General features: G+C 46.3%; 1 protein-coding gene across 1 annotated transcript; it reads right to left on the bottom strand.

The window, feature by feature from the left end:
- Positions 1-10397: 10397 nt before the first annotated feature.
- LOC146333534 (vomeronasal type-2 receptor 26-like) lies at positions 10398-11327 on the bottom strand. Its single transcript, XM_084826367.1, has one exon. It carries the CDS (start codon positions 11325-11327, stop codon positions 10398-10400), a length of 930 nt encoding a protein of 309 aa, XP_084682493.1.
- Positions 11328-11802: the final 475 nt, after the last annotated feature.

Here is an 11802-nt window from a genome sequence, read left to right as displayed (position 1 = left end):
GGCCCCTGTGGAGACATCTGGCAAACTGCAGATAAAGCCCAAATCACGAGCACGGTTACCATAAAATGATAGCACATTGGTTCTTATCAAATTCTGCACTCCAAACCACAACTGTTTCTGCAGAGATGCCAATTGACATCCTCCCCATTTGCAACCGTCCACTCCATCCAGTCATCATAGTTGTTGTTGTTGTTGTTGTTGTTGTTCTATCCTACCAAATAGCCAAAGCTCTCCGGGCAGAGCACAGCACTGTAAATCATACAATCGAATATAAAAGTTTAAAACAAACAGTATAGAATTAAAATAAAAACCAAAGTAAACTGTAGCAGCAGTACAAAGATTGAAGATACAGCAAATGAAAGACTAGAATGCCTTGGAAAATCAGGAGATCTTCAGGTAGGCACCAGGCAAGGCTCTCTAGGAAGCTCATTCTGGAACCAGGGTGCCACAACAGAAAAGGCCCTTTTCCTAGTAGCCACCCACCTCACTTCTTTTAGTGAGGGCTCCTGGGGAAGGACTGCTGAAGATGATCTTAGGTTCCAGGCAGGTATATGTGGGAAGAGATGATCCTTCAGGTAACCTCACTCCAAGCCACTTAGGGCTTTGAATGTTAACATCAGCACTTGAATTAGGCCTGGAAATGGACTGGCAGCCAGTGAAGATGGAAAAGTACTGGCATAATATGAGAAAGTTGGCCAGTCCCCATTAATCATCTTGTTGCCCTATTTTGGACCAACTGAAGTTTCCGGAACGTTTTCAAAGGAAGCTGCATGTATAACACATTGCAGGAATTGAGACGAGTGGTTACCAGAGCATGGATAACTGTAGCTAGGCTATCTCTGTCCAGATAAGGATGTAGCTGGTCTATCAGCCTAAGCCGCTAAAAAGTGCTCTGTGTCACTGAGTCGTCCTGTGCTTCTAGTGACAATTCTGGGTCCAAGAACACCCCCAAACTGCAAACCTGATCATTTCAGGAGAGTGTAATCCCCTCCAAAATATGCTGAGCGTGACTTAGCTGGGCAGAAGAAACACCCACTAACAGTACCTCCATCTTGTCTGGGTTGAGCCCCCATTTTGCATCCATGCCCCATACCTAGCATCGTTCCAGGGCATTGTGGGGGAAGGGGGGAGGTGTTCACCATATACATTTCACTGAAGTGTGAGAAGCCAAGGAGGCTGATGTCTGCCAGACAGATGATTGTACAATGAAAGACAGGAAAGTCACCCACATTCCTTGGTCACTTCCTAAGCAAGGTAAGCATGAGAACCCCAAACCCAGCCCATGAGAATTTCTCTGATGTTTTCTTCTCCTTTGAATTTCTTTTCAAAAGGAATTTCTTCTTTATCAAATGGAATGAGAATGGCCGAAAAAACTGTGGCAGACATTTTTGGCACGACACCAGAAAATATATCTTGGCTGTCTTTTATCAAGTGTTTCTGAAGAGGGTGAACTTCTTCTCCAATATTCCTTGAAGCCAGCCTCCAAAATTACCCTTCTTTGGAGCAGCGTCAGCCCTTATTAAGATCTTTTGCAAAAGGATAGTAGACAGTATCAATGAAATGACAGGATATAATCTGACCCATGACCCACTCATAGTTCTTTTGGGTATGTCAAGCATGAGGTACCTCAAGAACAACTGGGAAATGAACACTAATTTAATAACGGTTGCAAGAGATGCAATTGGTTATAAATGGAATCTCAGACTCTTCCTGGGGAAACTGACTCAGAAAAATATAAACGCAATGCAAATTCATCTGTAAATGTTGGCAGTGACATGGAAGAAAGCATGTTTTCCTTGCTAAGGTGTACATTCCCACCCACAACGAGATCTCCTGGCCTGTAATAGTCTCGCTCACTTGGGAAAAATGTAGTCAAGGGGCATTTGCTCTTCATCACCATGTGGCCATTGGCTCGAGGAAGGAGCCAAAAGATCAGCAGATGCCAACCCATCAGCTTCATAAAGAAACCTCTCTTCTTGGGTTGGCAGTCGCAGGAGCAGCACTGCAGCTGACAGCACGACCGCACGTCAACGTGCCCCACCCCACCCAGTCCCACTTGGAAGGGCTCAGGACGTATTTATATTCAGCACATTTAGTCCTGGATTCCTTTGTTACTGACTTGCTGGATGGAAATCCACAGGAGATACTCCAAGAATTACTGCCATTTTGATAATGCCAGCGTAGAGAAATAGCCACAGTTCCAGAGCAGAACTATATGGTTGACAGTGGCCAACCAGCAGTGGACCAGGAACCCACAGAATGAGGTGTTAATCCCCATATGCTGGACGCAATTCCTGCTGCAATGGCCATGAAGGGCAATTTCCTTGCCTCCAAGGCACATCAGATCAGCTGGAAGATGCTATGATTTTCTCGGAGACACATTGGGAGCTGGTTGCCTTGATGAGGAATGACCCTAAAAGGGTCTTCAAAGCAGTGATGGCCACCAATTTGGATGGCTTTAAAGGGGGATTGGACAAATTCATGGAGGAGACAGCTGTCAATGGCTACCAGTCCTGATGGCTATGTGCTACCTCCAAAACCAGAGAGCCTGTGTACACCAGTTGCTGGGGAACATGGGTGGGAGGAGTTCTCTCATGTCCTGCTTGTGGGTTCCTGGTTGACAGCTGGTTGGCCACTGTGTGAACAGAATGCTGGACTAGATGGACCCTGGGTCTGATCCAGCAGGGCTCTTCTGAGGTTCTTATTTACTCTGATATGAACCTCGGCTCACAGGGGAGGGAAGGCCAGATGAGCTGCCTCAGTGGGGCAGGTGGGCAAGGAAGGACCATGGGTCAGTGGTGGAGCACGCACTCTGTATGCAGAAGGTTTCTGGTTTGATCCCTGGCATCTCCGGGCATCTTGTCTGAAACCCTGGAGAGGCACTGCCAGGCAGTGTAGACCAGCCTTCTCCACACAACCTTAACCTAAGATGTTTTGGATGTCAGCTCCCATCATTCCTGACCCTTGGCCATGCTGGATGGTGCTGATGGGACCTGAAGTCAAAAACACCTGAAGGGCAACTGGTTGGGGAAAGATGGTGTGGCTGATGCTGAGCTCTGTGGACTCATGGACTGACTCTATGTAAAGCCGCTTCCTATTACAAGCCAAAATATTTTTCATGTCACCGTGTGCAGTGCTGCCCTCTGCTGGAAAGTCTCGAGTTCAACCCTTTTTGATCCAGAAGTAGGGTTTTTTGTTTGTTTGATTAATATGAGGAGAAAAAAGGAAACAGAGATGAGAAGAAAGGCTCAGAGGAAATAATGAAGAGGCAGAGACAGATAGGGATGTGCAAACCCATCCCCACCCGAGTTCTCTGGGCACCCCCCCACCCAGCCCCTGCCCCCACTTGCTGGCCCCTAGACAGCGCTCGAGCTGCTCCCACACTTGGTGAGCAGCCCGCACGCACTCTGGCAGCCCTGTTGAACTCCACGTTCGCCATTTTTGGAAAAACAAAATGGCAATTGCGGAAATGCGCATATTGGTGTATGCACGAAAATGCGCACTTTGGGACTGCTGTTGTGTTTTTCGAAAATGGTGACTGCGGAGCTCCACAAGGCCATCGGGCTGAGTGTGGGCTGCTTGCTGAGCATGGGCGGGGGGCGAGCGGGGACAGGGGCTTGGCAAGCAGGGCTCAGGCATGCAGGCAGGGGTGTTCCACCAGATCCCTGGACAGAATTAGGCGCCCGTGCCATCCCTAGAGAGAGAGGAGAGACATCCTGAGGAGGCTGAGAAAAGTCCAAGAAGGAGCTCAGCTGTAGCAGCAGCAGCCAAGTTCTACCCTTCTCTGGTCATTTCTCACCTGCCTCTGAGTCCTAGGCTACATAGCTAGACAGGCCTTAGGAAATAACCCTACCTTTGTGGACCATAAGAACATCAGAAGAGCCCTGCTGGATCAGACCAAGGGTCCATCCAGTCCAGCATTCTGTTCACACAGTGGCCAACCAGCTGTCGACCAGGAACCCACAAGCAGGACGTGAGTGCAACAGCACCCTCCCGCCCATGTTCCCCAGCAACTGGTATACATAGGCTCACTGCCTCTGTTACTGGAGGTAGCACACAACCATCAGGACTAGTAGCCCTTGATAGCTTTCTCCAGGAATTTGAATAACCCCCCTTTCAAGCCATCCAAATTGGTGTCCATCACCACATGCTGTGGTAGGGAATTCCATAGTTAAACTCTGCGCTGTGTGAAGAAGTCCTTCCTTTTATCTGTCCTGAATCTCTCACCAATCAGCTTCATGGGAGGACCTCCACATTCTCCACACCGTGCATAATTTTGTAGACCTCTATCATGTCTCCCAGCTGTTGTAACCTTCTCTTATCCAGGAGTTGCTCCAGCCCCTTGATCATTTTAGTTGCCCTTTTCTGCACCTTTTCCAGCTCTACAATATCTTTTTTTAGGTGTGGTGACCAGAACTGGACACAATATTCCAAGTGTGGTTGCACCATAGATGTGTATAAGGGCACTATGATATTGGCAGTTTTATTCTGAATTCCTTTTCTAATGATGCCTAACATGGAATTTGCCTTTTTTAGAGTGGCTACACAGTGGGTTGACATCTTCATTGAGCTGGACTCCATTCCCTTCATTTTATTGTGTAGAGACTTTAAATGGAATGTTAGTTTTGCACTGTCCCCTCTTTCCCCCTTCCCCCTGTTAAATAAATCCCCATTTTGGTTCTCTACACCCCAATTACTTCCCAACCACCCCCAAATCTGATACACATCCTGAGTTAATATTATTGAAATCTTGAATGTCACAGGCTGAAACAGCAAGTGACATTGCCTGTTTCTTTTCTTTGATGCGTCAGTGCTCATAATGGTGTAGGTCAATAATGGGGAACTCCAATTCTGAGCTCCATTTAATAATCAAAGATTTAGGAACTGTAGTCCAGCAATATCTAGATTCCCAGCCCCTAGGCAGTAATTCAGATATCACTGGTCTTAACCCATTTAGGGCTTTCAAGGCCAGCAGTCAATTAACTCAAATGTTATGGTAACACCATAATCCTTCACTGTTTGGTTTCCTCCTAAAGAAACCAAACCCAGATAAGCACTGTGCCCATATAACTTCTCACCACTTGTAGAAGCGGGGTGCATTGAATAATTTATTTTGGCTCTTGCTCTTTCACAACCATAGGCAAACAGTGCTCAGTGTCAGACTATGGGGTAATGGTGTAAGATGCGTGCCGTGGTTGAAAGGAAGCCGGCAGGTGATGTAACTGCCCTGTTGTGCAAATGGGTTTTATTTTTCTGTTTAAAGGAGTGCTAGAATGGAGATTTCACCCAACAGAGAATAATTTGAAGGTTCTTCCTTTCTCGTTGGGTGAAAAGAATGAGAATTGTCAAGGGGTCTGAAGAGTTGTGATAGGTCTAGTGAGATTTCTCTGGTGGTGAGAAGGAGGGATCTGACATCACTCCCTGCATGAAAAGGATGGCCCTTCCCCGTTCCTTGGCATGGAAGGTGACTGTGAGTAGCTGAACAACTTCCCTTGAGCACATTCTCTAGATTTTCAGTGCCATTTCCAGCTTCACTTCCAAGTACATGAGCAAGAATGGTCTGGAGAAGAAGAGACACATCAGATTACCCAACACTCAAGCCCACTGAGTGACATCACTCAGCCTCCCATGCTACTGTACAAGGGTGCATCAGATCTTCTGGGGCAGAGCCCACAATTGCCTTTGAGGGCCCCCTGGCAAAAACAGCATGAAACACACACCTGCAGATTTGCCATGTGGCTTGGTTGGAAAAACTCTGGCACATGTCCCTTTAGATCGCCATCAGTGTGGGGCATCAAGCAGAAGAACATATGTAGAAACTACTTAGAGTTGTGAAGATGGAAAGGTGACTTGAAGGTGACTTAGGGGAGAGATGTAGCTCAGTGGTAGAGGATGTTTTTTGCATGTGAAAGGTCCTGGGTTCAATGCCCAGCATTTCCAGGCAGGTCTGGGAAAGAATGAGCCTTTTTAAAAATACCCTGCAGAGATCCTGCCAGTCAGTGAAGAAAATATTGGGCTAAATGGATCGAGTTCTGACTCAGTATAAGGCGGCTTTCTGTATTCAGGTTTAAATCATCCCTTTATTCAGAACCATGTGGACTAGAATCTTGTTTTATTTTTAGTTTGGGGAGCATCTTTCTGTGGTAGAGCACCTACTTTGCATGCAGAAGGTTAAATCCTTTTCATCGCCAGGTAGGGATAGGGAGAGACCCCTTGTCTGAAACCAGTAGCAGCTGGTGACTTCAGTTCCGAAAGGACGGTGATTTTATTCTGGGTTTTAGTAACCGGCCACAGCTCTGAAGGTGCTGTCCAAGGTGCTGCACAAATTTCAAAGATAAGGTTCAGCACCTTGGATAGCACCTTTGCTTGTTAGCGCCAGGAACCCTCCATCTGGAAGCACCCTGAGAAAGAGCTGAGTACTCTCAGGGGAGGGAAGGAACATAAAATAGAGAAGCTGGGACGGTGCGGAAATAAAACCCAGAGGGGTCAAGGCCTGGGGAAGGAGGAAAAACTGAAGGAGTCAACGGGGAAGAAAGGGAGGAAAAATGGAGAAGCCACATCCCATTTAGCTGGAGGTCCTGAGGCAGAGTGGGTATCACTGGAGAACTAATTTTAGAGGAATGTATTTAGACGTGATTTGGGAAAACTATTTGGCTTGATTTCTGTGAAATGGGTGTTTTGTTGCAGCAGTTAATATTGTTGACATCCTCATGGAGGCCATTTTGTGATGGTGCCCACAGCACTTGGGCATGTAACTTTTTTTTTTTTTTAGTTTTACCAGTTGCTGTCTGGGAAATGAGTGTTTAGTGACTGGCCATGCCCACTATGGCAGCCATTTCCTGAATGGGAAAGCCCCCATGGCAGCCATTTTGTGAGAGCACCCACAACACTCCTCCAAACCTCCCAGTGTGCCCACCAACCCAAAGAGGTTGAGGACCCTTCATATAACTAGAGGCCAAGATGCTCTTTCACAGACTATCCTGTCTGCAATGAATAATAGAATCATAGAGTTGGAAGGGGCCATTTTGTCCATCAAATCCAACCCCTGCTCAGTGCAAGAATTCAGTTTAAAGCATCCCTGACAGATGGCTGTCTAGTCTCTGCTTGAGGACTTCCAGGGACAGAGAGCCCACCACCTCTCTGAGAAGTTGGTTCCATTGTTTGACTGCCCTGACTGTTAGGACGTTTTTCCTCATGGTCAACAAAAATCTGCCTGCTTGTAACTTATTTCGTATCTTACAGTCTTGGATGAGGGAGCACAGGCTGCAGCACTCTCTCTCTCTCTCTTGCTCTAACATAGTGCGGCAAATATTGGGACCCATTTTGCTCTGCCTGATTTAGCTAAGCCGTTAGGAGATCCCATGAACAAATGCATCCAAAGATATTCTGCATTACGATATCATGATTTTATCCCGGCACCTAATCCCACACAACCAGGCCTCTTAGGCCGAGAGTAAAGTGTTTTTCCAAGTACAGCCCCATGGAAATCTTGCTGTGATACTTAACATTCTGGGAAACATCTGTGCCAGGATGTAGAGTGGGAAATAGCTCAGAATGGAGATTCTAGTATCAAAATATAGAAATGTATCTTGAAGTTGTTTTGATTTTGTTTATGTTGGCATAGTGTACTTAGCATTTATTCTGTACTAGGGATCTACTTGAAATAAGTAAAAGACAGAAAAGACAAACACTTGGTCTGTGAGAGTGCTTACTGAACTAAAATTCTGTGTGTCTAGTATCAGAAATCAATAAAAATCTGCATTTCCTGGTGAGACCTTACACTGGGGAAAATGGAGTGGGAATGGTTAACTGGTGGGCCAGCCCCCATAAATACTGGTATTCCATGACCAGAGCCCACCTTGTGCACTGCTTGCCGGAAACCTGCCATCTGTCCTTCCCATTCATTGTGGTGTGCAAGCTCCTGGAAGGGCCATGGGTGCCTGGTGAGTGGCATCCCCTTATCCTGCCATTTATGCAAAAATGGGGCTATTTACGACCTCCATTTTATGCAAATGGCAATTTACGTAGGTAGTGGTATTTCTTTTTGAAAGCAATTTAGCTTCCATCAAATTGAATGAGAACGGTCAGAAAAAAATGTGGGAGAAATTTTCAGCACAACGCTAGAAAATACCACTGGGGAGAAACTGCAAAAACCAAGAAACCACCGAATGAACAGTGGTCCAGAGAAAGCCCCAGCCCTGTTGTGACAAATCTGTCCTCGCCCAGGGACTCTATTTCTATGAGATGGAGTTAGGGATGTCACAAGAGTCCAGTTGGGGTTCAAGGTAGTGGAGCTGCCATTTTGATGCAAAGTGGTGGCTCATGGACAAGCGGGGATCCCTGCACTTGCCTGACTCAGTGCATGCCGAGTCAGGCAAGCATGGGGATCCAAGGACTAGTGTCCACGAGGCTAAACTGGTGAGAAATCGCTGCACCTTTAGCCCCAACTGGACTCTTGTGACATCCCTAATTCCATCTCATAGAGTCCCTGGGCAAGGACAGATTTGTCACAACAGGGCTGGGGCTTTCTCTGGACCACTGTTCATTTGGTGGTTTCCTGGTTTTTGCACAGTTTTGTCTCAGTGGTATTTTCTAGCGTTGTGCTGAAAATTTCTCCCACATTTTTTCTGACCATTCTCATTCGATTTGATGGAAGAGAAATTGCTTTCAAAAAGAAATTCAATGGTGAAGACATTTCGGAGAAGTTCTCATGGGTTGGTTTGGGTTTCTTGGGCTTACCTTACTCAGGAGTTGGCTGAGGAGTGAGCACAGGTGTCCTGTTTTTCACTGTACAATCATCTCTCTGGTAACCTGTAGCTTCCTCAGCTCCCTACACTTCAATTAAAGCCCAGTTTAAGGCACCATGAGGTAATTCCTCCCACAGGGCTTTTTCAGATCAGGAGGTGCAGGCAGCCTGGGATGCCAGTGGTGATTAAGATTAGGTAAACTCAAAAACAGCACAAAAAGTAGTCTCATCCTGAATGAGGCAGAACAATGGAAGCCTCTTTCATGGGGGGAGAAAACTTTCAGGAAATTGGGGGACAGATTTTGGCAGAGCATTAACCCCACCTCATCCCTGGAGCTGGACACAATGCTGCCCCCACCTGCATTGAGGTGGATAAGAAACTGGGGGCTGACCTGCCTAGACAGTTGCTGCTGTTGCAGCATGAAAACCCCCAAAACCATTAGGAAAAAAGAAAGAAGCTGTACAATAAACCCTGCCAATAGAGAGCCCTACCTAGGAGAAACTGTTGAGAATTTCTCCTCCCCCTGGACAATTTGGTGAAATTGTCTCCCATATTTCTCTGCCCACAAATAAGGTGGAGAATTTCAAAAGGCCATTTGCACACAACTCTAGTATTTTCTCCATAATATTTCCTCCCCACCCCTCTTGCTCTCAGCCCTACTCCCTACTGGAATGCACTCCCCACATAAACACCAAGAGCTTCTCAGAAACTGAATAGGGCCCTTGCACTGAAACAGGTTCCCTCTCATAATGTATCAGGAATGTAGAAGGTGTTGGAAAGCATGGAGTGGCAGTTGAGGTGGAAGGGAGCATGAGCTGTGTGCTTCAGAGCTGAAGGCGTATCCATGGCCGTGCCAAAAGGAACTCCCATAAGGTTTTTAGATCTAAAATCACCCGGCAGCGCCTTTGCCCACTGGCTGACACATGTGGTGAGCGAATTTCAGTGTAGAGCGGCAGACTGAAGGAAAGAAGGTTGAAATAAAAACCACTTTTTAAATTTGGTTCAAGAGGTTTAGATGCATATATTTTAAAAAGTGCTGAGGTTCTTCAGCAACACACTTTAAATAAAAGAAAACATTTGCCTTTGCTTGTACTTAAGTGAACTAAGCTACTTCCAGGTCAGTTATATATCAGGGCAGGGGTAAGATGGACTCTCTTGTCAGTTGGACTTTGTTCAGCAGAACTATAGACTACCACAGGAGATGGTGGGATCCTTCACTGGAGGTGTTTAAGCGGAGGCTGGATGCCCACCTATGAGAGATGCTGTAACTTCATCCTGCATTGCAGACCTGCATTGAGCAGGAGGGATTGAACTAGATGGCCTCCAAGGTATCTCCCAAGTCTTTGATTCTATAATCTCCAGAGAGCCAGAAAGGCAAACATCTGGACCAAGGACGGGACCTGGACATCTCTCACATAGAACTGGAGATGCTTCCCTCCTACACACATGCCAAGGCTGATGAGATGGAGCTTATTCATGGCATCCTCCTCCATATGTCTGCCTTTATGCCTGGAGGATATTTCTGAAAAGGTCTTAACTCTCGGAATCCTTCATCCAGTTCTCCTCTGTAGACCAATTTGATAGAAAGTCAGATTTCAATCTTAGACTGGCAACTTGATTAGCAGGGAAGACACCAAAGTGTTAGATTCCCTAGTTCTTTTTCCTTATTAGATGATCTCTACAATTGAGATCAGGTCTCAGCAAAATGATGTAGCATTTGGGAAGAAAGATGCAACCCAAGAGACCAGCACCAGAGGCCAAGATGGAGAAGACCTCTACAGCCACCATGAACTTCCCCTTGGTGCTCAGGTAGGTGGGCACAAAGGAGACCCAAACGCTGCAAAACACCAGCATGCTGAAGGTTATAAACTTGGCTTCATTGAAGCTATCAGGCAATTTCCTTGCTAGGAAAGCCACCGTGAAGCTGATGAGTGCCAGGAAACCCATGTAGCCCAAGACAGTGTAAAACATGGTGGCTGAGCCTTCATTGCACTCCACTATGATCTCTCCAGCCAGGGAATGGAAGTCCAAGTTTGGGAACGGGGGAGAGGTCACCAGCCAGACAGCACATATCACAGCTTGGATGAGGGGACAGGCCAGGACAATGGAGTTAGTCAATTGTCTCCCCAAGAGTTTTCTTGCCATATTTCCTGGTTTGGTGGCCATGAAGGCCAGAACCACCGTGACAGTTTTTGCCAAGATGGAAGAAATGGCAACAGAAAGGCCGATGCCAAAAGCAGCTTGTCTGAGAAGACAGGTGACCTTCATGGGATGACCAATTAACAGGAAGGAGCAGAGGAAACAGAGGAGGAGGGAGATGAGGAGGACGTAGGTGAGGTCTCGGTTGTTGGCTTTGACGATTGGTGTATCACGGTGTTTAATGAAGGTTGCCAGCACTAGAGATGTGATCAGAGAGAGGAAAAGAGTAAGAGAAACTAAAATGAATCCCAGTGCCTCTTGGTATGAAAGGAAATGGATCTTCTTGGAGATACACTGATCTTTCTTCTTGTTTGGGTATTGATCTTCTTGGCATGGGTCACAGAGATCTACATCTGGAATGAGCAACAAGGATGGAAGCATCTCAAACCGGATACAAATCCCTCAAAGAAGGAGATGGAAATATCCATTCTCTACCCCTTTTTACACCTTTGTTTATTATTTTTTGCTTGTTTGTAGTGATTGGGTCAGTTTCCAGTTTCTGGAAACTCATGAATTAGGGTCACCTCTCACCCTTAAACTTCCTCCCTGTCCCTTAAACAAGCAGATTTTACCAACTAAGAGTGGCAGTGTCTTTTTTGACTGAAAAAGAGTGCTGGAGAAGTTCAACTCCATCTACTGACTCTCTAAGACATGTAGCTGACCCTCTTTGCTTAGATGTCTCTTCTGGAGCATTGTGGGTTGGAAGGGGAAAATTAGGGACAGCTCATTCATTAGCTACATCAGATCCTTTGATATTGTTTTGTTGCAGGAGACTTGGGTTAGTGAACAAATATTTAATGGGTATATTGCTACCTCTTTTGCAGCAACTAAACCCTCAAACACAGAGCAACTGCTC

The sequence above is a fragment of the Heloderma suspectum genome, chromosome Z, assembly GCF_057233095.1.
Source record: "Heloderma suspectum isolate Gila_16-S chromosome Z, 16-S_ref, whole genome shotgun sequence".
NCBI classification, from domain to species: Eukaryota; Metazoa; Chordata; class Lepidosauria; order Squamata; family Helodermatidae; genus Heloderma; species Heloderma suspectum.
The sequence above is the reverse complement of the archived record's forward strand: the minus strand, read 5'-3'. Positions and strand labels throughout refer to the sequence as shown.

Bases quoted from the DNA above. Each gene is read 5' to 3' on its own strand.
- LOC146333534 (XM_084826367.1), bottom strand. From the start codon at position 11,327: ATGCTTCCATCCTTGTTGCTCATTCCAGATGTAGATCTCTGTGACCCA.